This window comes from Podarcis cretensis, assembly GCF_951804945.1.
Source record: "Podarcis cretensis genome assembly, chromosome: 7".
NCBI lineage: Eukaryota > Metazoa > Chordata > Lepidosauria > Squamata > Lacertidae > Podarcis > Podarcis cretensis.
In genome coordinates, this window is record NC_137176.1 from 24,804,407 (window position 1) to 24,829,898 (window position 25,492).

Here is a 25,492-nt window from a genome sequence, read left to right on the forward strand (position 1 = left end):
CGGCATTTACCTTCCCGCCGGAGCGGTACCTATTTATCTACTTGCACTTTGATGTGCCTTCGAACTGCTTGGTTGGCAGGAGCCAGGGACTGAGCTCCCGTTGTGGGGATTCGAACCGCCGACCTTCTGATCAGCAAGCCCTAGGCTCTGTGGTTTAACCCACAGCGCCACCCGCGTCCCGTTTATCTACCATTCACCAAATGAAGCCATGGGAAATGTGAACATTTCCCCTGCACTGAAAGATCCTCTTTCTCTCGAAGAGGGGAGATGGGAAAAGGTGCATTTGAGATGTTGTTAAGGAGCCTGGAGAACAACAAGAGTAAGGTATGTTTTATAAGTTATTGCCGTGGCCCCTTGGCTCCATCCCCTAGTGGCATGATTTGGCAACCCCAGATGCAAGGGGGGTGGGAGGAAGGAGAAGGCGCTGATGGGGGCAACTCCAGGTGGAGGAGAGAGGGACGAGAGAGATCCTTCTCTATTAACTCTAGCTGTCACAGAGGAGGGAGCAGATCTGCTGGCTTCTCTCCATCAGGGATGGTGGAGGACTTTTGACCAGCCAGAGGGAGAGGCTGAACAAGAGGAGGTGGCAACAGACATGGAAGCAGAAGGGCAGGAGACAGTCTTGTTGCTGAGAACCTGGCGCTACCTTCGTAGGTGGGAACAAATTCATCTGCCCCAATGGAACATGCATGTGCATGTTCAGCAGACTTGTAGGGCGTGGCTTCCATTCAGTTATGAAAATGCTTGCCTTTCTGATGGACCTTGGAATCTTGGGTATCTGGATCTGGTGCTTGCTGTACCACTTTTAGCCTGAATAAAGACCTCTACCTTGCATGCAAGTTGGAGTCAATGCCGTTGTGTTTTGGGATGGGAATCTGGCAGTTACGGTGTTTTAAATAACCCTGTGGAGGGAGGGAAATCAATTTTAACTTTTGATAATTCATGTAGTTCCTGAGCAAGCCTGCATAATAATTGGTTGCTATAGTAATTAAAGCATAGTGATTTGCATTAAGAGTCTTTAAATTTGGAAGCATAACCTGAACTCTTAGGAGTCGTACCTTACTTAGACAAGGATGCAGTTGTCAGTTGGGCTATTGATACACAGGTAAGGACACTAAGTGCCTGGGAGTGCCCAGAAGCTATTACTGATACCTACTAGAAGGAACAATGGGACGCAGGTGGCGCTGTGGGTTAAAGCCTCAGCGCCTAGGGCTTGCCGATCGAAAGGTCGGCGGTTCGAATCCCTGCGGCGGGGTGCGCTCCCGCTGCTCGGTCCCAGCGCCTGCCAACCTAGCAGTTCGAAAGCACCTCCAGGTGCAAGTAGATAAATAGGGACCGCTTACCAGCGGGAAGGTAAACGGCGTTTCCGTGTGCGGCTCTGGCTCGCCAGAGCAGCGATGTCACGCTGGCCACGTGACCCGGAAGTGTCTCCGGACAGCGCTGGCCCCTGGCCTCTTAAGTGAGATGGGCGCACAACCCCAGAGTCTGTCAAGACTGGCCCATACGGGCAGGGGTACCTTTACCTTTACCTTTACTAGAAGGAACAGTCTGCCTTCTATATAAGATTGGTTGCTCATCATTTCGAAAATTGAATGTGGCACAGGGAACACAAATTACAAGATGACCTGATTGAATTCAGCGAATTGCCTGGGTGTGTGAATGCCTGTGATGACAGGCCTGGATCCCAAGAAGTCCACAATAACAACATACCAACATATATTGCTTCCTATGTTGGATTTTATAATGCTGGTAGGATATATTTCCCATGATGTGTGTTCCCTTTCATGGAAGACAGCCTTTAACTCAATGCCCTGATAAAGGACTATGGATGTGACCCAGGTCTCTGTTTGGCTAGCCTCTCTAATAGCTTTTAATGGACAAGGGCCCGCAAATTTTGGCTTGGCTTAACAAAGTAAGCAATTTGTGGTTGCCACTGGCCCCTCTTTTCCCCGAGGTATGTGCATAGAACCTGCAAAAGGGAGGAGTGTTTGCTGGGGTTTTGCAGAAGGCCCAAGCCGCGCTTTGCTGCTGCCACTTTCTACCTCTCCATCCTAATTTTTCTCGCTGTGGCGGAGAAAGAGGCTTGACTTATGCTAGAAATACGGCTGTTTTTATGGAGTTCTGTTGATAGACCATTTCCCCACAAACCTGTCTTATTCGTTCTAAAAGCCATCTTAGGTTTTTGGGTTTTTTAAAGTGTTTAGTTGTGTGTGCGCGCATGCGCACTTATCTCTTCTCATGCATGCGCATCGGAGTTATTTTAAGGCGGAGTTTCGCTGAATGTTTCCTGATCTTGTAGTTTTGGTTTTGAACCTAAGGCTTGGCAAACAAGGTTTGCTTTTTAAAAACCTTGTGAAACCCTCACCTGTCACCATTGCCAAGGGCACCAATCCATTGTTGCTCTCCGCTGCTCTGAGGGGAAGAGTTTTCTGTGTTTCAAATTCAGCTCCAGGAACAATGCAGTGAAGCAATGCATTTGTGGCATTTCGGGGAGTTTTCCCCATATCTCTGAACTTTTTAAGCAATCCCTCAATATAGCAGTAATGAAATAGTGGGGCGGGGGCGGGTTTCTTGGTCAAATCTTCATGTGGATATTGCATAATCACAAAAGTACAGTTTTGCCGAGCAGACAGGCGAGCTGTAGATCTCTGGCCAGTATTTGCAGTTGCGTCATATGGAACACGTCGTTTAAGAAGCCTGGGATTTGAGTCAGCTTGTGGCTTCCTTAAATGTTGGAAGCCCTGTAAGTAAGGATCTGTTTTGCATGACTTAACAAAAATAAATGTGCACTCTCAGCATTTGGTGGTTTTTGAGGGAAAGGGCTGAGATGTCACCGGAAACAATCACACTGCAAACTTTGGTGCAAGCGGCTGTTAGCCTAGACATTCTTTCCAGATGAGCAAAGTTTGCTTTTTGACCAACGGATGATGAACTCCTTTTTTTCCCCCTTCCCCCTTCCTTTTTTCTTTTGTATATGGATATGCATTTGCATAATTTGGAGTCCTGCCACGCACCTACCGAATTTCCTTTTGGAGAGTTTTTTTTAAAGAACGGTTGGAGACGCAAAGGGGGAATATTTTAGGTCTAGTTAAAGCTGCCGGAATAGGCCAGTGGTTCCATCATCCGTTCCAGATGTCTGCCGTGCAAGAGACCGAGTTTGAAATGGAGAGTGTCGGGTGTGTTGTGTTTTGATGTGGTAGCAGTTAAAACAGCAACACACCAGACACCAGCATTTGCTACTGAACAGTTCCTGCTGTTTGTTCTAAGTAAACCTGAAATCTTAGATTGGATACTGCTAATCATGTGCAGAGTATTTCTCCACACCCCAAAAACATTGGAGATTTCTGATTTTGTCTGGGCAGACCATAGATTAGAACCTGATATCCTCTTGTTAAGGTGCAGAACTCCACACACTTGCTGTGTGTTTAATATATTAATATATTGTTATATAATATATAAATATTATAATTGTCTCTTAAGTGGTTTACTGAAATAGCAAAAACTATACAATGAAACTGAAAACTGTGGTGCAGTATAAAATGCCCCCAAAGCAAAAATGCAGCAGCCTATTTTGAAATTGTTTAAGAGTCAGGGACACCTTCCTTCTTCGCCCATGGCATGTAACAGTCAGTCGGCTTACACATACACATCACATAATGCTTTCAGAAAGGCAGCTGTTACTCCTTTGTGCAATACCTAGGTGCATGTGTGCGCTCTACTGCTGCGTGTGCATGTGCCGAAGCGGTCCCCCAGGTTGTGGAAACCTCAGGATCCGACTGGAGCTCTGGAACGGATCCCGTTCGCAACCGGAGGTACCACTGTAGTAGCTTAGGAGTTGGTTGGTGAGAGACTCTTAAGCTGAGTTTAGAGTTATTCTAGAGTTCATTATTTGATCTGTGGCACCAATGGGTCAGTCTGCTTGACTGTTAACCAGAAGGTGGGTTGGTTGGGTCCAACCAGGGACAGTTGTGGATTAGATGACCCTTGGGGTCCCTTCCAAGTCTACAATTCTATGATTCAATGCTCCAGAAAAATTATTTTTGGATTCGTTTTTTAATGAGATGATTGAAAAATTGCTACTTTAGCTCCGAGACGTCTAGAATGTCCATGGCATTGATGGATAATGCAGCCATTTCATTGTGTTCATTTTGGGGTCAGTTGTGCCTTTTATTTATTCTGAAGCTGGGGAAAGCAAAACCTTTCTTCCTTTGCCTTTGTTTGTAGACATGTCTCATGGGAACAGCCATCCAAGTCCCAGAGCTAATTTGTAGAGTTCAGCTCAGGTTCAGAATTCTCTCTGTGCCTCTCCGCTAATGCCCGCATAAGACTCTGTTGTTGGATGGGCTGAGGTATCTCAAAAAGTTATTTATGCTCGAATGAGCCCGTAGTTCTGCATGTGGTGTTCATAGAATGTCTTAAAACATATTAGTGTATGTGAGGATGTGGTCTTGACAGTGAAGAACAGTGGAGTGCCCTTTCTCACGAGCTCTGTTTTAAGGAAGGAAGGAAGGAAGTCTTTTTGTAAAGGAAACATTAAAAAATTAAAAATAAGTAAGTGGCATTCTCCCTAACTTAAACATTTCTTAATATTAAAGCTCACAGGATATGATGGAGAATCCCTTACTGTTGTGTTTGTAAAGCTGTTGATGCTTGGGTGCTGCCTGGGAGCTTCACAAAGGCAGCTAGACTGGTGACTGGCAGCGGCCGCCAAGACCATATAACACCGGTTCTGAAAGACCTACAATGCCTCCTGGAACATTTCCGAGCACTATTCAAAGTGTTGGTGCTGACCTTTAAAGCCCTAAACGGCCTCAGCCCAGTATACCCAAAGGAGAGTCTCCACCCCAATCATTCAGCCAGGAAACTGAGGTCCAGCTCTGAGGGCCTTCTGGCGGTTTCCTCCCTGCAAGAAGTGAGGTTACAGGGAACCAGGCAGAGGGCCTTCTCGGTAGTGGTGCCTGCCCTGTGCAACACCCTCAGATGTCAAGGAAATAAACAACTCTCTGACTTTTAGAAGACTTCTGAAGGCAATCCTGTTTAGGGAAGCCTTTAATGTTTGGTGTTTTATTGTGCTTTAAATATTCTGTTGGGAGCCGCCCAGGGTGGCTGGGGAAACCCAGCCAGATGGGCAGGGTATAAATAATAAATTTTATTATAATTATAATTATTATCATTATTATTATTTTATTATCTTCCATTTACATTTTGATTGATAATATTATCATTATCATCACCATCCATCTGGTTGGCTGCTGTGAAAACAAGATGCCATGCAAATGGACATTTCATTTGATCAAGCATAGTTCTTTTGTTCGTCGTTCTAGCCACAGAGCAGGGGTGGGCAGACTCCAGGCTTGTTGAATCTATTTCATTTTTGCTAGAACTCCCAAGAATTTGCCACCCAGTACCAGGTGCTAAAGATAACACAGATGGCATTAAGGTACCGAGTACCTCTGAACACTTTTGGAGCCCAGGAATTTGTTTATATTAGCAGAACTGAACTGACCTCACAATCCTTTAACATACAAGACCACACCATAGCTTTGCTGCTGTGGAAGAGTTGGGACCCCTTAGGCCTCTCTATTGCAAATGATCTATCAGTAGATCCCAAACCTCCCTTCTACCCACCCCTACTGTGGTTCACCCTTAAACCTCATCATCATCCAAAGGGAACTACCAATCCTGGCCACATAATATGGCTGGGCATCCTAAAACATGCTCCAGAATCTTCTGAAACTCACAGCTGTCCTTGGGTAGGCCAAGGGTTTCATAGAGCTAAAGAATTTTAGGTGACACCTCCTAAGAAGTGCTTGAGGGCTGGTTGTTCTTCCTCTTTTATAGATGGAGAACAGAAAGTGAGCAGCTGAGTGCACCTCCTGTTTATAGGAGGATAAATGTGGCTAATTGAGGATTTTAACCCAGGCTTTCTACTCCCTAGTGCTGCTTCCTGTTCTTCGGCAAGCAGTTTTGCATTTGTGAGTGCTCGGCTTAGCCTTTCTCAGTCCTGCGAGGTGGTTGAAATGGTCATGTCCCATGAAGGTCTCCCAGGACTAAGCAGTCAGGGGAAGGGCTGTGGCTTGGAGATGTTACGGTAAAATCTGGGTGCGAGGCTGCTCTGCCACCCAGCTCGTCGGACTAAGTCCGCGGGTCCCTGCGGAGGAAAATGAGCTCAGCCGGAGACAGGAGCAAGCTGCAGAAGATCCAAGTTTATTGCGCAACAGGTTCAAGGCGAGATTGAACAGTGAGAAAGGGGTGACATGAACTTTTGAAACTTCCCTCCATGTCCCAGAATACAGTGCAAAATACATCCCAGTTACATCATGAATACATTAAGAAGAGGTTGGGTTACACAGATTACATCAGGAATACATTAAGAAGAGGTTGGGTTACATGGATTAACATATGGAGGAGGGAGGGGGAATATGCAGAGTTGGAGATATGCGCAGCTAAACACTTCCTGAGTACCAGTGATGAGAAGACAATGGTCCAAATATGTATAGTCTGCCACCTGGCATTGCCCGGAGGAAAGGCTTGGCAGAGTGGTTTGACAGGATTAGGGTCTTGACACCTTGCTTGAGGGATTATGGAGGACAGGGGAGGTGTCATGGAGTCCTAGAGAAATTGAGCAAATTGGCACATTGAGTTTCTATGAATTTTATAGATTTTAGTCCCTTTTGACATTGACAATTGGAAATAAGTGGATATATTGTAGTGAAGAAGAAGGTAAAGAAGACATGCCCCCCCTTCCGTATCAGAGATGAAGCACATGTGTTGCATGCAAAAGGTCCCAGGTTCCATCCTGGTATCTCCAGGGACGGGACACCCCTGTCTGCAACCCCCTGCCAGTCAGTACAGAAACATTACGGAGCTAGATGGAGCAATGGCCTGTCTTGGTATAAGGCAGATTTATCGGTTCCTATGTCGTGTTTTTCTGCTATATATGGGTTCTGTCAATTTGTGATGCAGCCCATCAACTGTATGTTGCAGCCTGCCAAGTGAGAGGCCATCCCCTTGTTTTCCAGCCCCAGTAAAGCTGCAAAACCAGGAGGTATATGGAGCCTTCAGTGCAAATTCATCCATGGCTGATGGCCTCTGGATCATAAGCCACACAGCCCAGTTTATGCTTCCTGGGAAAGTCAACATTGTCCCTGCGATTGCCAAGGCAAACTAGCATTCCAGCTTGCTTCTTCCTTCCATTAGCACCCCATAATGGCTGTTTGATCAATTTGAGCATAAGCTGCATTAAGCCTCTTACGTGGCCACCTTTTGCAGTTTGATCTTCATGCTATTTAAGTTATTTTAATTCAAGTCATCTCATTTGTTTACCCCGTTCTCTCTGTGTGTTTATGCGGGGGGGGGGGGTGTCAACTAGTTGCCATCAGTAAGTTGCCTCTCCCTCTGTTGTCTTGTATAGCAAGCAACAACTCTCGGTGCTTAAACAAAACAAAACACTGTGCATCTGAATATATATTGTGATCCAATGAAGCGTCTCTTAGAATAAGTGTCCCTTCCAAGCAGACATTTTTCTGCTATGAGAGCACACACCATGTGTTAGAATCCAAACTGTACATGTTCTCCCCATTTAGCAATTCAGTTTTCAGCAGCTTGGTTTTTCTATGACCAAATAGATGGCTTTAGCATTATGACGTATACTATACAGTGCAACAGGGAAGAGGAAAAAAAATCTCTGAAGGGCAGTTGTGAAAGTGGATGTGTATATGTAAAAATGAAGGCGGTCCATGTGTCAATTCTCTGATCTGTGAAGTCTCAATAAAACTTGGTTTTTAGTTTGTAGTTCAGCTTTTTTTTAGAGAAAAGAGAGCAAGACAGGCACAGAACTGCTTTAATAAATTCTCTAAAAAGACAGCTCTTTGGAAAAAATCAGGTGATATATTTGAGTTTGCTTTCATTTCAGATAAGGCACAACAGTTAATACTTTTACAAAAGCCCAGGGCTCACCCCTCTCCCCCCGCCAAGCAGGGTCCAGAGCGCATGGGGTCACAGGTGTCCCTTTGGAGAATAGATGACACAGCAGAGACTGTTGTGATTTAAGAAATAGGGTATATACGCCTATTTGTACCTTCAGTTTGCATGGAGTGAGTCCAGATCTTACAGCATGGCTCACATCAGTACAGGGAACCTTTCTTTATGTCTTCTTCCAAGATGGATCTCAGCTGCTTCTTCCTCCTACTTCCCAGAAGCCCCTTGCCCTCCCCCCCACCCGAGGTGTTACCCTGGCAACCTTTGAAATCTGGTCACACCTGGTGCAAGAAGTTCCATTGTCTTGTTAATGACTCTCTTAATGGCCCCAGTTTGGCCAGGCTACCCAGGAATTCCTTTGCAGCTTATATTCTCTTTTCACATCACAAATAACCCCAAATCCTAGCATTTATTCATTTTAGCGTTTAGGGGAAACCCCCCCCCCCAAGTTCTGTAACAATACTAAGCACTAGTTGCTAGCGAATTAGCAGAGTTTAAATCCCATCATTTTCATTTCCAGGAGTTCCAAATGTTTTTCAACTTCCAACTCCCCTCAGCAATATCCAGCATAGCCAAGGGTTAGGAATGATGGGAATTGTAGTTGGGTGACGCAGTGTAAAAAAGTTTTCAGTGCCCATTCAGCTGGGGTCACTTTTGCATGTGGCACTGAAATAAACCAAATTCCCACCAGAACATGAATGTTTTCTCATATGCCGTTCAATTAATTCAGTGGGGCTGGTGCTGGCTGCTTGACTGCCCAGGATTTGTGCTGGCCATGGGGTTAGATCAGCCTTCTTGCCATGCCTCTGTGACTTTTTTTTTAAAGTACTTAATACTTCACCTTTTCAGTCAAGTAGCACCCAATAGGGCCAACATGAATTACACTTTCTCTCTGTGTAGGTATTGGGAACAAACCCTTTGCTGAATTTCAAAACGGAGCGAATAGAAAAGAAATTATAAACTTCACATAACGTTCTGCCTGGCTCCTGAGGTGTGTGTGTGTGTGTGTGTGAGAGAGAGAGAGAGAGAGAGAGAGAGAGAGAAAACAACAACAATCTAAAGTTGGCATACCTGTGGAGGAAGATGCTTTAAAAGTACTGTAATGGCGGACCTCATTGTTCAGTAGCTGCTGTGGTATGCAAAGAAATACTACTGGTTAAAAAAGGAATAAAGGGGAAGACAGTATTTCTGGTACAACTTCAGCCCCCTTTCCCCCTAGCACCACATGAATTAGTTTCTTGCCATCTTGTACCACAAGTGATGAGTATGTTTGAGAGATCCTGTATTGAATGTCCTGGGACAGGGGTCTGCAACCCGCGGCTCCGGAGCCGCATGTGGCTCTTTTACACCTTTGCCGTGGCTCCGGGGCGGATACTAGCAAGGGGAGGAGGCGCATTGTGCGCCCTGACACTCCCCACTGTGGCGGGTGCTGTACTGGCTGTGACGTCGCATGGGGGCAGTGCGTGCGTTAGTCACGCACCGTCCCGACGTCACCTTCCCGCCCGCCCGCTACATTGTAAGAGGCATGTACGCTGGTCACTGCATTGAAAGGGGGCATGTACGCTGGTCACTGTTTTGAAGGGGAGTGAAGAACACACACACACACAAAGGTAACTTGTTAATTTAATGTTTATTTCTATGAGGAGGAGTAATTCTGAGGGGTCAAACAAAGAAATAATAAAAGTGACAAAAAAGTTATTTTTATAATGACGAGTTTTGCGGCTCCCAGTTTTTTTTTTCTTCGGAAACGGGTCCAAGTGGCTCTTTTTGTCTTAAAGGTTGCAGACCCCTGTCCTGGGAGATTGAAGTATTCTCCTACTGGCTTCTCTGTCTTGTGATTCCTGATGTAAGATTTATGTCCATTTATGTCCAGACCAACACTGCTACATACCTGTGTCTTAATATGGTCCAGGTAGCTTCCAGCTAAAACAATAAATAGTTCAAGGTTGGCCTTGGGTTATCAGACCTGGGAGTTTGTGGTGAAAGGCAGGTAACTAATTAATAATAACAGTAGGCATCACAGCCAGAGGACAGCTTCTTTGACCCTGCAGTCTTTGAGCCATCTCCTGGGGTTCTGTGGTGAGGAATAAATACTCTGTTGTGTAGAGTGGGAGAACTCTAGCGCATGCCAGTCTCATGCTTTGCCAGCTCAGTTGGTAGAGGCTCAGTGGTTTAGACCACAGTGCCACCCGCGTCCCGCAAGTAACTGATAGCCTGGTGCAAAATGCGCCCAGTGCCTGGCAAATTTTGAACGCTGCTTCTAGCGCCATCTGTGCTCTGGACAATGAGTCAGCCACGTCTTACTCATTTTCATGGCTGCCCTGTTTTAACCATCAGAAAGTAAGAAATCTCAGTGAGTCATTGCTCCTTTACTGTTTCTGGCATTGGCTGCTTCTCTCTCCCCCCCCCCCACTCTGAATTACGACTTCAGGGTGATTTGTTGGGATTAGGTACTGGTTGCTGCACGAGTGGGTATATTCAATTTCCTTTTGAGAATCAATAACTTGAATTATGAGTGTATTTAAAAACCCCAAATAGGGTAGGTCAGCTTGGAAAGACAGCTCTCTTGGTGGCTTTAGTTAAAAGCATATAACAGAAATAATTAAGTTGCTCCTCTTTTAATAGCACTCTAAATAAAATATATTGCCTGAAGTAGACCCCTAACATTCCTGTCCTGTCTTTATAACTTGGGCAGCATAAAGTATTCCAGCTCTGACCACTTCAGTGCAGACAAAACGAGTGATATTAACTCTCTACTTTTGCCTGCAAGCTGGAAAAAAACAATAACAGTAGGAGCTGTCCACTTGTTATTGCTTTCCTTTGAATAAGGAAATGTGGAGGATGTTGGTTTTGAATGGGACATGCAATTCTCAAGTTTTTCTGGCCGAGGGGGAAAAAAGAGTTCACTGCCTATGCTGCTTGTTTTTTGTGCATTTGGTTTTATTTAGAATTTTTTGAAGGAGGGGAAGAGATTAAATGGTTGCTGTTATCTCCCTTTAGTAACTGAACATATGCAACCCTGCAATATTGAGAACACACAGCCCATAGTAGTTTAAACAGTAAGCTAGTGGGAGACTGCTAGGCCAGGGTGAACAATGCACCCAAAAAGCTTGCATCTCTTTGTGCCTATCAGTACTGCCAGTATTTTTTTTTGGGGGGGGCGCGGGGGAAGGGAGGTAAGTAGCCATCACCTGTTAGGCTTCAAAGGCTTCTATGAATGTGAATGTTAAGCCACACCAGCGAGTGAAAATTGCTTGCCAAACAAAATCCACTTATTCACTGTGGGTGGCTTCCTGTTGTTAATCAATAGCGTCTTACCCTTATCTCCAGCAGATCCTGTAACAGCAATTAAAGCAGATCACTGTTGCATTCTAGTGTGTGCAACCTTTGGTCTTTACCCCACAGGGTATTGTCCTGGGGCACTTTAAAGGGGTTCATTTCTTTATGGCGAGAAAAGGCAAAACTATGGTCTCCATAAAAGATTTGCCCATCTTTCCTTTTCTCTTTCTCACTGCTGCCCCACTTTTAACACTCAATGTGTGTTTTGGACAATGCAATATGTGGACCGAGTCCTGCTGCTCTAACTTAGCTGATGGCCATTCCATCATATGGAAACTCCTCTGGTGCTCTGTGCAGAATGCTGTGTTAGAAAAGAAAAAATTGTGCAGAAGTTGAAGCTCCTGGTGCTTGTTTTCAGTGCCCTTGTGCTTCTTTTCTAAGTTGTACTGGTTGACTCCTACAAGACCTGCAGTATAGGTGCTCTCTAAACGTCAAAATGTTTAATTTTGTAGCTGTTGCTAATGATGGTTTGGCAGCAAGTTGCAGGCGACTCTAGGGTTGCAGCGCTCATCTCGCTTAACAGGCTGAGGGAGCCGGTGTTCGTCCGCAGACAGTTTTTCTGGGTCATGTGGCCAGCATGCCTAAGCCGCTTCTGGCACAACGGACCACCAAAGCCAGAGCAGCGCATGGAAATGCCATTTATCTTCCCGTCAGAGTGGTACCTATTTATCTAATTTTTTGGGGCATGCTTTCGAACTGCTAGGTTGGCAGGAGCTGGGACAGAGCAACAGGAGCTCACCCTCTTGCGGGGATTCGAACCGCGTTAACCTTCTGATCGGCAAGCACAAGAGGCTCAGTGGTTTAGACCACATTGCCACCCGCACCTTAGAGACCAACTAAGCTTGTTCTGGGTATAAGCTTTTGTGTGCATGCGCACTTCTTCAGATACACTGAAGCAGAAGTCACCAGACCCTTATATATAGTGTGAGGGTGGGGTGGGGTTTTTCTCAGAAGGGTAGTAGGAAATGGGTGATTGATTCAATGGGTATGGTAAATCTGTTGACGACTGTAATTAGTCCTACAGGAAAAAGCAAGGGATGGTATGCAGATGACCAAAAAAAGCTTTAGCATATGTAATGAGACAAGAATCCAATATCTCTATTCATATGAGGTCTCTCCATAGTTTTCAGTTTAGTAATAAGTTGTAATTCAGCAACTTCTCTTTCAAGTCTATATCTGAACTTCTTTTGTAATAAGACAGCTGCTTTGAGATCCTGTACTGAATGTCCTGGGAGATTGAAGTGTTCTGCTACTGGCTTCTGACGTCAGATTTATGTCCAGACTAACACGGCTACCGACCTGTGTCTTAATATGGTCCAGGTAGCTTCCAGCTAAAACAATAAATCGTTCAAGGTTGGCCTTGGGCTATCAGACCTGGGAGTTTGTGGTGGAAGGCAGGTAACAAATATAATTAATAATAACAGTAGGCACCACAGCCAGAGGACTGCTTCTTGGACCCTGCAGTCTTTGAGCCATCTCCTGGGGTTCTGATGTGGTCCAAGACATCCATCCTCTCATGCAGTATGAGAAACCAGTTGTGCAAAGTCCTGGAGTTCACGGGACTATTTTGTGTGCATAGATTACCTCCCCCCCACCACACATTGTTCATGGGATTGGGTTTGTAGAAATCAAAATGTGCTGCTCCATAAACTGCTGTGTATTTTTAAGCTGTAGGGCCCTGTGAACCTGTGGGTTGTCACGACGGCCTTCATTTTGTCTCGCTGTCTAGTGCCTTTTGAGCCATATTTGAAAGAGGAAAGCTTCCTTTTTTTTACTGATAAAAGCTGCTTGCTGTTTCCATTTCAGGAAAGCCCCACAGCATTGGCAACTCTGAACGGATTCAGCTCTCAGGAATGTACAATGTTCGAAAAGGGAAAATGCATTTGCCGGTCAACAGATGGACAAGACGCCAAGTTATCCTTTGTGGGACGTGCCTAATTGTATCATCGGTGAAAGAGAGCCAGACTGGAAAGATGCATGTGCTCCCCTTAATCGGTGGAAAGGCAAGTGAATCACTCGGTTACTCTGCATATATGGTATACAAGAAATAATTAACCAGATCCCGTAAAAGTTTCCCATTGGGCGTAGATCTGGCTACACAGCATTTCCATTTGGATCCTAATGGGAGTGGGGTGGTGAGATTTCCAGTTGCCCTATACTATTTCTCCTCTTCATGTTCTGTTAAATTATGAACATGAATTGCTTTAAGAAGCCATGTTCATTTTGCATTTTTAATTTCTTTTCTGTGTATCTCTGACTCTTCGTTGAAGAGGCTTTGTTGCCATAATACTGTCTAAAAGTCTGTGCGTCATCATTGTGCCTTGGAAACTGCACCTTCTGATCTTACGGCGGCCTAGTGATGTAATGTTTAATGGGTTGGCGTCATGGGTAGCGCCGTTATTTTCCAGCCCAGAATCTTTGAGTTGATTTCCAGGTTGGGGGGGGTCTTGAGCTGTGACCTGAACAAGCAACTCTTTGACACTGACAATGAAGGGCAACAGGCAAAACACACTGCTCTGTTGACCCGACAGAGTCGGAGGATTGTTGTGTTCTTATCATGCCTAGTCAATAACAGAGGCGTCCTGTTTTCTGCCACTGCTTTGACAACTCTGTTCCTCTCTGTGCTGAAGAGGCTCTGAGGCTTAAGAAAGCAGTTAAGTCACTAGGCTAGCTTCATCTTAAGGAACTCCTTGTTAAAGCCTGCAGCCCTCTCAGAAGTAGTTGGACTACAACTCTCATGATCCCTGGGAGTTGGCCAGGCTGTCTGAGGCTAATGGGAGTCCCAGCATCATCTAAGAGAGGACCACATGTTCCTTGTGCCTGCTCTAAAGTATTATAGGCATGGCAGGAGAGAGGTTGTGTTATGAGTAACTGGTGATCTCATTAACACTACCAAATTAACCTAACGGTCAGTGTCCCAGCCATACTGTGCAGTTCATTCACCACCACAGTCAATTTTTTAAAATTGCTAGATAAAGAATCAAATGAGCAATTCAAATAAGCATTTCACCTTTGCAAGATTGTAATCACCTTGAATGCAAGAGCTTGCTGGCAAAATGTTGTCTTGGTTGTGCTCAGAGAATTGGTGGTAATTGCAAGCGTTCCAGTGCAAAAAAGCAGTGTTGTGCAGAAGGCAGTGCGGATACTTATTTTCATTCGTTCTTTGGCTTACTTCATTTCTTGTTACACATGCAAGTTGCATATGTTCGCATTGTTTCATTTTTTCAAAGCAACTTTTAAGAATTCAACCATCAATTGGGTTGTAAAGCCCTGAAATACATAATGTATCTGCTGGTCCATCTTGTGCTCTCCAGCCATTAATATTTCCCTTTATACCTCTGCACACCTTCCTTGCACACCCTCTCTGAATCTTTGGGTAGATCTTGGTTTTTAAAAGGCATGTGAAATTGTTGTTTCTGAGCAGTCCTGGCAAACTAAGTTGAGTGGGCTGCTAATGGGCAAATGGAATCATGCATTCAGAATTACAGTCTTGCAAAACAGCTGCCCAAAGGTTTGTTTAAAGGTTGGCGAAAAAAAGAAAGAAAAAAGGTTTTGTATCTTTCACCCAACTTTTAATTTTTGTATTGCTTTTGGGGAAGGAAAGAAATCCAGGAATGACAGAAATAACCAATTCAGTACAACTGAACAATTCAGATAGTCCAGCTTTCTCGCTAGAAGCGGTCACATCCCAGTAGTAGCTATTTTTAAATTATTTGTGTGAATAGCATTTATTAAAAGTTTTAGCAGGGACTGCAAGGCAGCCCACACTGGCAAATTAATTCTACTTTGTATGCTTCAGTGTGTAAACAGCAACTCATACTGAATTGGATAAAGGCTATAATGCATGAGTCAATTTACACCGATATGCATGTGTTTAATCTGATTTAGACCTATGGACTTGAATGAAATTTAACACAGCAGCCTTAATGGTCATTAAATCACTGTGTTAAATAGTAGCATTTTGTTATTACTAGTCTGTACAGTGGTACCTCAGGTTAAGTACTTAATTCGTTCCGGAGGTCTGTTCTTAACCTGAAACTGTTCTTAACCTGAAGCACCACTTTAGCTAATGGGGCCTCCTGCTGCTGCCGCGCCGCCGGAGCACGATTTCTGTTCTCATCCTGAAGCAAAGTTCTTAACCCGAGGTACTATTTCTGGGTTAGTGGAGTCTGTAACCTGAAGCGTATGTAACCCGAGGTACCACTGTATTCTCTACATCTGGCTTAACAACTTCCAGTCTTTGGCCACATCTTCTTCCTTCTCCTCACATACCCTTGCATATTCTTTCTAGGATTATTATTATTATTAATACCCCACACCCACTCTGAGCGGTTTCCAGCAAATATAAAACATAATAAAACATTAAAAACTTCCCTATACAGGATTGACTTCAGATGTCTTCTAAATGTTGTATAGTTATTTATTTCCTTGAAATCTGATGAGAGAACATTCCACAGGGCAGACACCACTACCAAGAAGGCCCTCCCTCTAGTTCCCTGTAACTTTACTTCTTGCAGAACCACCAGAAGGCCCTCAGAGCTAGATCTCAGTGTCCGGGCTAAATGATGGGGGTAGAGATGCTCCTTCAGGTATACAGGGCTAAGCAGGGTTTAGCTAACTACAACCCTTATTGGATGGCAGCTGGTAATGAGAACCACAGCTCCCAGCATCCACACCGGTGCCATTCTAGAAATACAGTTGCTTAAGTGTTTCCTGAGAAACACAGGGATGGGGCACCTGCGGACTCCAGGTTTTGCTGGTATCCCACCAGTCCCAGTTAGCATGGCCAAAAGTCATGATTGATGGGATTGCAACAGGAGCACCTGTCCCATACAGTTCTTCAGGGTCAATCTACCCTCCGTCGGTGATATGAACAAGCAGGTACACTCTGCAGACGACCAAGGGCAGAATGAAGCCTGAGTGCACTGACTTCTCCCAGAGGGTTAGCCTGGGCCAATGATGCCTGAGTCACGGCAAAAGTGTGTAATAAACACCTAAGCACAACTAAATCTGTAACGGCCAGCAAAAGTGCCTGTGTATGATTCACTTCTTCACGTACAGAGGACTTAAGCTGTGAAAAACTCTTGTATACTAGCACCTTCACTTGGGTCCAGAATATAGGTAATAATAATAATAATAATAATAGATTGATTGTACTCCATCCATCTGACTCAGTTTCCCCAGCCATTCTGGGTGGCTTCCAACAGGATATACAGAAACACAACAGAGCATCGTACATGAAAAGTTTCCCGATATAGGACTACCTTCAGATGTCTTCTAAAAGTGGTGTCATTGTTTTTCTGTTTGACATCTGATGGGAGGGCGTTCCACAGGGTGGGTGCCACTGCCAAGAAGGCCCTCTGCTTGGTTCCCTGTAACTTCACTTCTTGCAGCGAGGGAACTGCCAAGATATCTGATTTTTTTGTATCCACAAACACGTGAATTCACCACCCCCTTTTCTGCCACCAAGGAGAACAAATCTGCCCTCACAGACCCTTGTGTTTAGTGTTTCTTTCAAACTCTCTGCAAGTCTAATAAATCTAGTTGTTACAACAGTGTTTCCCTGCCAGAAGCAACCGGCAATGTGTGCAAACCAGAATGGCATGGCATAACTTGAGTTGTGGGTGTGTGGAGGGGAAGACTCTATATGGAACAGCTGTTCTTTGGAGGCAGTCCATGTTCTTTGAAACGTGTAGATGTGCCCTGACACTTCACAATGTGTGGAGCTCTGTGATTTGTCAAAACAGTCCTTCATAGTTATGGATAGATCTAAATTGCTTTAGTTGGAAAGATTTACACATTGCATTTGAGTCTTCCCTGGAAATTATTTGGGGTTTTTTTATTATTATTATTTTAAAAATGGTTCTAGTCTTACGAGATGTAGGAAGAAAACTCTTACTTGCAGGAAGCCTTGTTCATTTAAACAAATGCTTTAAGAGAGGATAAGAGCTCTGTTTTATGCAGTTTTGGAAACTAGGGGGAAAGCCAGAATTCTTTCAGGAGCATAGCTGTCAACCGTCCCTTATTTGGTGGGAAAGTCCCTTATCCCAACTCTGTGTCCCGCTGCTGTCCCTTATTGATGATGTCCCTTAAATTTCCCGGGTTTCAAAGGAAGCAGCTCCTCTCCCTCCCTCCCTGCCGGCCAGGGCGGAGGGAGGCTCCAACTGTGTTGCTTGGCTGCCTTGCTCACCCAATAAGGAGTTTTAAGAATGACTGGGGGGGTGGAGCTTGCATGCCTTGTGCTGATCAAATTGGCCGCGTTGCCTGGGGCCTCGCCTTTGCTCAGCGCTTCCCAGTGGAGAGGTGGCTGTGGTTTTCCTTGCTGCATCCCCTTTGCCGGGTTGCTGCGCTGTGGGAATCACCGCTTGAGGCTTCGTTTGGCTGCTGGCTGGGCTTTCTGCCTTTGGCTCGGAGGGGCTCAGAAGTTGAACATACCTGTGTTCGGAAAATCCCTTATTTTGGCTCCTGATCCCTTATTTTCGAGGCTGCTGGTCCCTTATTTTCAAATCTGTAAGTTGACAGCTATGTTCAGGAGTATTTAATGTATCTTGTAAAGGCACTTAAAAGCACCAACTAAACCTTTTATTGAGATTTCTCTGCAACAGATTTATCAGCATTCCCCACCCCCACCCCATACATTAGCAGCACACGCTATACTTCATGCACCCCAGCAGTTTTGCATATCAGCTGCTCTGTTTCCCTCAAGAAGGGTGAGGTGAATCTAAGAGGCAGAATGGTGTTGACAACTTGCTAATTAAAAGATCTTGCTATAAAGCTGAAACGAGGTATTAAGAACTGTGACCTTGTGCTTTCAGACCCACTTGGCCTCCTAATACTTCCTGGTTCATAGAGGTATCTAAATTGACAAGTGTAATCCTTTGAGGGTTTACCCAAAAGGAAGTCCCATTGTATTCAGTGGGGCTTAATTCCAGGTAAATATGGATAGCATTGCAGCCTGCATGGCATCAAACATTTTGGCATAATTATGTGGATCTTGAAAACTCTTACGCTTAACAAGTCCAAATGAATGGAGTCTGGATGATTTAGGATGGCGTTCTCGGCTTACTTTGGCCTCAACAACATAGCCGCTCTGGGAACTGTGTAACGTTAAATGTTGTACACATCGCTTTTCTGTCATACTGGAAGTCTTTGAGTCTTTTTTTGAGTCTTGATTAGGTTGGATGCAAAGCAGCTCTGGTCCTTCAAGAGTGAGGATTTCTGCTTCCCTGATGAGACTCCATCTCCCTCACTCTGTGCACCCCCTAAATCTCCTCTTTGAGGTTTCCCTAACCCTCTGGAGCAGGTCTGGGGAGGAGGGCAGGGGGAGAAGATTGGGGGGAAGTCCCGTTGCACAGGAGGAAATCCTTGCAGGGCCCTTTAGTTTAGCACCGCTGCTGGTTAATTCAGAGGCTCCGCTTCCATCTTTTAAAAGCATTGTTAGTATTTAAATATTGCCTTTCGTTTCAAAAAGAAAAGTCAGGATGGTTCACGAGCAAAAGCCAACAGCAAAATAGCAAGTATAAAACCAATCTATTAAAAATATAACTACCCCTAATTGAAATACACAGTAAAGCAATTTAATCAAAAATAGTTGAATATCCTCATATTGGGTTTTGTATTTTTTCCAATCCTTCCTCCCCCCCCCCCCTAAAAATGCAGGTTGAAGAAGTTAAAAAGCACCAGCACTGTTTAGCATTTAGCTCTTCTGGACCTCAGAGCCAGAGTTACTACATCTGTTTCGACACTTTCACTGAGTACTTGCGGTGGCTACGGCAAGCTTCAAAGGTAAGACGAGCTTTGGACTCTTCCGGTTATTCAGAATACCCAGTATATTGTTCAAAAACCACCTGCGCTATTGACAAAATGGGTGTGGCGCGGGCAATTCCAAGTTAACGTTGACCAACACTATTATCCTCCTATTACAGGCAGCAGGTGGGGGCTGATAGACAAATGCTGCTTTAAGGCCACCCAGGAGGGGTACGGTGGAAGGGCTTTCCAGCTCATGCTCTTAACTGCTGTACCACTTCAGCTTATTCCAGCCAGGCAGCAATTTGTATGTGCAGCTCTGACTGTAGCCATCACTCCCCGCCCCCCAATGGAGAATGATTGATTCTTCTTTATTGCCACTGCCGCCACAAATTTGATAAAATTTACATAGGCCCAGGCCAAATGCTCTAAGTCAGGGGTGGCCAACTCCCAAGAGACTGCAATCTACTCAAACTGGCAGTGATCTACCCCATTTTGGGGGGTTCAGGTCAAATTTTTTGAGCTTTTTTTTTGAGAGGAGGAAAAGCACAGTTTCTTAGCATGCAGGGCAAACTTTTTGAACTTCTTTGGGGACCCAGTGATCTACCACAGCCGTTCAGGGATCTGCTGGTAGATCACGATCTACCTGTTGGACATGCCTGCTCTAAGTCAGTGGTTACCAATTGGTGGTCCATGGACCCCGGAGGGTCTGTGGTGCCACCCGCATAACAAAAACTACCATAGAGTTATTGAAATTTTCAAAAGTAACAGGACCATGGCTTGGGCTTTGAAAAACAGCTAATCGGGAAACACTGCTCTAAGTTGTTTTTAATGTTGTATTTTAAATGGTTGCAATCGGCCTTGGGACTGCAGTTGATCATTTAATATTATTATTAATAATAGAAGTAGTAGCAAATGGAGTGCCACACTCTCACAGACTTTAGGTGGTGGTTCCTGTCAACATTCTGTTTGTTTATCTGCATATTTATAATCAGCATTTTTATTGAAACATTTCAAGGCAGTGTATAACATATGAGGACAAAATCAGCACAAAAATATCACTGGGATTGTTCCATACAAGTTGCACCCCCACTGAGTGGTCGTCCCCCCAATGGTTGGAATGTGCCATTGATGCTTCCAGTTTGCCTGGAAGGAAGGCAGAGAGGGGTTTATGAGTGGGTGTACTAGCCTACTGTGTACAAAAGTGAACAAATTCTGAACCTGAGGCGGGTTGTGATGGAACACTCCTATAATTTTCCATGACACATTGTGATAGAGAGTAATAGTAATCAAGAGGATTACAGTTGACGGTTTAAGACAGTTAGACTGTTTCAATGTGAAATAGGCTTCTACATGTGGAAACTTAATGGTGCATTCACACACACACACACTCACTCACTCACTCAGTCACTCCCAGAAGCTCAATGGTGGCAGCTGTTTTAATGTGACATTTGCGTGGCCTGTGTATCCTTGCTGTTTTCCCGTCTTCTTCCTCTCTCACTTTGTCTGCCTGCTTCCTTTTCTTCCTTTGCAAACTGAAGAAGTAGAAGTAGTGCCAGGTGGAAGCACCTCAGCCACATAAGAGACACCCCCCCTTGGTTTTCCCCTCCCCTCACTGTCGCGTTCAACTTGATTGTAATTGTGTGCTCCAAAATGAAAGCTGCTCATTAGTTCTGGTTATCCTCTTTCTGGGAGAGCAGTTGTCTCCTTATTTCCAACAGCTTGTCTTGGAAATTAAGGCAGATCTAAATTAGAGTGAAGAAGCATAAAAATAATAAAAGTTTAGAAGTATGGGGAAGATTGAGTGAAGAAGAAAAAATTACTGATTGCATGAGATTACTGTGTACCACCCTGTGCCTTCTCTTACTCTTTGTTCAGCTGCGTTGGGAAAGTTGCCAGTGTAAGCTCAAATCTCCATACAAGTCGCAGTTGACATCTTCTTTTCTTTGCATGCTGATGCCATATAAACTTGCTCACCACAACAGAGCCCAGGATTTGGCAAAACCATGCAAGCCAATTCGCTTGTGCTTCCCACAAATTCTGTTGGATTGTGTGGTGACCGTGTGACTTGGCATTTTAAGACAAATGACTTGATAGTATCGAAATGTTTGTGGTTTGTTGGATTTGGGTGTCTTAAGTTTGTGGGTGCCTAAGTTGTAAGCAGAAAGAGGAGGAGAAAAGGGAGGCTGTCTAGTAATTCTGTTCAGTCTCTTGCCCCGTGAGTTTTTTTCTTTTGTGATGGGTAAATAGAGAGTCAATACAGACAGCCGTAACTTACTACAGTGTGCATTCAGCTACTTGGAAACCCTCCATTCCTGTTACAGTATTGAGACACTGTTGACCTTTTTGTACAGGGCCTGGAAGTTATAAGGGGTTCTGGGAGTTCATAGGAAGTGCACGACAATAATGAGTCATCTGCAGCCACCTAACACATTCCCGAGAGAGATGGGAACTCATTCAGCAATTTGTCGGCAACTACAAGGCAAGACAGGGATGCGGGTGGCACTGTGGATTAAACCACAGAGCCTAGGACTTGCTGATCAGAAGGTCGGCGGTTCGAATCTCCGCGATGGGGTAAGCTCCCGTTGCTTGGTCCCTGCTCCTACCAACCTAGCAGTTCGAAAGCATGTCAAAGTGCAAGTAGATAAATAGGTACCGCTCCGGCGGGAAGGTAAATGGTGTTTCCGTGCGCTGCTCTGGTTCGCCAGAAGCAGCTTAGTCATGCTGGCCACATGACCCAGAAGCTGTATGCTGGCTCCCTCAGCCAATAAAGCGAGATGAGCCCCGCAACCCCAGAGTCGGCCACGACTGGACCTAATGGTCAGGGGTCGCTTTACCTTTACCTTACAAGGCAAGACACCCCAGTGCCCTCTAAATCTCTCTTTCTGCTCACCTTTAGGCAAGGCAACAGGAACCACTTCTTGCCCTGTTGTTGAACAGCACCAGGATTCCTAAATGTGTAGTGAAGTGGTAGCCCCAATAACTTGAGGCCATTGACTGTGGATGAGGCTGGTTGCTTGTTGTTCCTCTTCATTATTTATTTTATTATTTTACTTGCTTTGAGATATATTTATTTCATCTTTGTTTCATAATTTTACATACCTCTTGATTGTATGTCAGTGGTTAACTAAGCTCACCTTCAGTGCTGTTTTTCTAGAAAAAGGGGTGCCGGAACTCAACACGGACACCTCCCTTGTCCTCTTAAATGGCAATGGCGCCCACCTGAGAGGTGCTGGAATTGGAGAAAAAGCCCTGCTCACCTTCATTTTCCTCATAAGAAGGTTCCCTGCCTTCCTCTTACCTAGTGCTCAAATATTATACATAGGCCCATGTATTGTATACATAAGTTGAGATGCATTTGGGGGGACGAATGAAACTTAAGAAGCTTGAGCAAGTTGCCACGAATGTGACTGACATATCTTTGTGGTTCATGGCTTTGCTATTCGCAAATGCGTCCTGTTCTAGAATCCATCCCTTTGTGTAAATTTGCATTTGTGCCGTAAGTGAATACAGTTCAGTGATTGAAACTCTTCCCCATCCCACCAGTTCCTTTTCTTGCTAAATATATATTTAGAGACCTATTGGACTGTGTAGAGAAACATTGAGATTTGTGTGTAGTTGTGTCACCTCTAAAATTTACTTTTTAATGAACGCTTGGACATGGGGAGAAAATATCTTATATGTTTGGGGGGAAAGTGATTTTGGGAGGGGGGAACAGCATCTAAACCTGGACTGCCATGTCCTTGATCAGAGTGGGGAATTGTTTGGACCAGATATTGCTGGACTCCAGCTCCAGCTCCAATTGACCCCAACCAGTATGGCCAAGAATCAGAGATAATGGGGTTTGTAGTGCAACAAAATCAAGAGGGCTGAAGCTTCCCCAGTCTAGTTCTACATGCATGTATGTATTCACATCTATAAACTGCAGGACTAGAACAGGATTATTTTATGGTCCCTCTTCATGTGTTAATTGTGTGAAGGGGCTCCACATGATTAAAAGGGCAGTGAAGCTGTGCCGTTGCCTGTGGTTGCAAGATTGACTTACCACGTGCTTAGGAGGGACATCTGAAAAGGGGAAGCCTGCATTAATAGACCTCTGTGGGGGCTGGAATCCGGAATTTAACCTGAAGCGTATGTAACCCGAGGTACCACTGTATTTCCCTAGTTTGGTGCGACAGTCTTACTGAAGATAGATCAAAGTTTCTCTTGCAGAACTTTGAGGAGAACGCTTTGGAACTTAGAAGAAAAGAAGTGCTCTTGGAGCTATGTTGCTCTTTGAACACTAAAGAGTTTTTAATTTACCATATGCCTAGTCATATTTACCAGAATAGATTGGCCAATGGCAGGATCAGAGTGAACATAACATTGCAGTTGTGGTGTTTTAAACAGCAACAGAAAACACCATATGGTATGCAGACCACCTGTTCCTTTTAGGATGTCACTGGCAAGTTCATGTAATGGATTCTTGTGGTAAACTCTGAACACTTCTTTATACTCAAGACAACTGATGGGTGCTCTTTACGTGGTCACTCAGGGCTGAATCAACCAAGGATGAACGCTGATTCATAAGTTATCTGCAGCCATGTGAGGGCTATTTCTCTTTGGGTGCTTTCCATTCTGTTCCAGTAATGTTTTGAAACAACATCATGCATAGCCTATGGGCAATGGCATGGTTTTGGTGCTTATGAGTTGTCCTCCAACCTTCTGACTGGGCAAGCTTTGGATTTTGTTGTTTAGTCGTGTCTGACTCTTTGTGACCCCATGGACCAAAGCACGCCAGGCACTCCTGTCTTCCACTGCCTCTCGCAGTTTAGTCAAGCTCATGCTGGTAGCTTCGAGAACACTGTCCAACCATCTCGTCCTCTGTCATCCCCTTCTCCTTGTGCCCTCAATCTTTCCCAACATCAGGGTCTTTTCCAGGGAGTCTTTTCTTCTCATGAGGTGGCCAAAGTATTGGAGCCTCAGCTTCATGATCTGTACTTTCAGTGAGCACTCAGGGATGATTTCCTTCAGAATGGATAGGTTTGATCTTCTTGCAGTCCATGGGACTCTCAAGAGTCTCCTCCAGCACCATAATTCAAAAGCATCAATTCTTTGGTGATCAGCCTTTTTTACGGTCCAGCTCTCACTTCCATGCATCACTACTGGGAAAACCATAGCTTTAACTATACGGACCTTTGTTGGCAAGGTGATGTATCTGCTTTTTAAGATGCTGTCTAGGTTTGTCATTGCTTTTCTCCCAAGAAGCAGGCGTCTTTTAATTTCCTGACTGCTGTCACCATCTGCAGTGATCATGGAGCCCAAAAAAGTAAAATCTTTCACTGCCTCCATTTTTTCCCCTTCTATTTGCCAGGAGGTGATGGGCCCAGTGGCCATGATCTTCGGGTTTTTTTTGGGATATTAAGGAGCTATGCTGAAGGCATGCCCTGCCCATAGGATTCCTGGATCTAAATGGTATTGAGGTCCCCATAGGGAAGTGACTCCATCCTTGTTTGAAAGCAGTGAATGGTGAATCTCTTACTACTGAGAGATGCATTTCCACACTCCCAGCTTTTAACAAGCTCCGTGATGGGGCACACAGATTAGAAACTGTTTCTCCAGCCAAACTGCCATTGATGTAATAATCGTTTGGTTCTTGCTACATACAATTTATATATATTCCTTACATTGCGCAAACATGCTGCCTTCAAACAGTGCAGTGCTTTTTTTTTTTTTTTTTGCTTCATGTTCACTTGCAACAGAGATGGGAGTTTGCTTGTGCTACCTGCAGATAGTCAAGGTTAAGGGGACAGTGAACTTTCATCTCAGCAAATTTATTGGGAACACACAAACAATTCTTCTTTTGCGAGAGAGAGAGAGAAGGTTCACCTTCATGCCTGAGAATATCAATACGTTGTAATTTGAGGAAAGCCCACCCAAGGGTAAATCGTTTCACAGTTGGGCAGGGGCGCAGACTATAAAAATGATCATAGGTTAAATGAATAACCCTTCTAGTTTGTTAAAGAAAGTAGTGGGGGGGGGGTCACTGGGATAATAGCTGATGGGACCAGTTTGAGGATTTCCCTTTGCAATGCATGCATGTGATTGACACCTGTCAAATTTAGTAGTAGGCTACATGCCACAATTGGATTTCCTCCTCCTCCTATGACAGACACCATGGCCAGTAGAGGTAATGGGAGTTGTAAGTTCAACATCTAGACGTCCTCTGGGGGCCTATAAGCTGCTGCTGCTGCTGCTGCTGCTTCTTCTTCTTCTTCTTCTTCTTCTTCTTCTTCTTCTTCTTCTTCTTCTTGGACTAAGATGGACTAAGACAATTTCCCCCATATTGAAGCTCTGTTACTAATGAGGGGTTTCTTGGAGGGCATGAGTCCTCTGTCAAATCATTAACTGATAGTACAAAATGTGGGAAGTCTTCAGGTCTTCCTTT

General features: G+C 44.6%; 1 protein-coding gene and 1 long non-coding RNA gene across 5 annotated transcripts in view; one reads left to right on the top strand and one right to left on the bottom strand.

The window, feature by feature from the left end:
- Nucleotides 1-9,778, bottom strand: part of LOC307220972 — an 83,541-nt gene extending 73,763 nt beyond the window's left edge. The window contains exon 1 of the long non-coding RNA XR_013841237.1: nucleotides 9,282-9,778. This is a non-coding gene — a long non-coding RNA (uncharacterized lncRNA). The remainder of the gene's footprint in view (nucleotides 1-9,281) is intronic.
- Nucleotides 1-25,492, top strand: part of PHLPP1 (PH domain and leucine rich repeat protein phosphatase 1) — a 159,885-nt gene that overhangs the window by 69,632 nt on the left and 64,761 nt on the right. For all 4 annotated transcript variants that reach the window (XR_013841117.1, XR_013841118.1, XR_013841119.1 and 1 more), the window contains exons 2-3: nucleotides 13,126-13,322; nucleotides 18,979-19,104. Coding sequence is in view for 1 of the 4 variants with exons in the window: in XM_079984895.1 (XP_079841021.1) it covers nucleotides 13,126-13,322; nucleotides 18,979-19,104 (323 nt within the window). In the remaining 3 variants the exon portion in view is untranslated. The remainder of the gene's footprint in view (nucleotides 1-13,125; nucleotides 13,323-18,978; nucleotides 19,105-25,492) is intronic.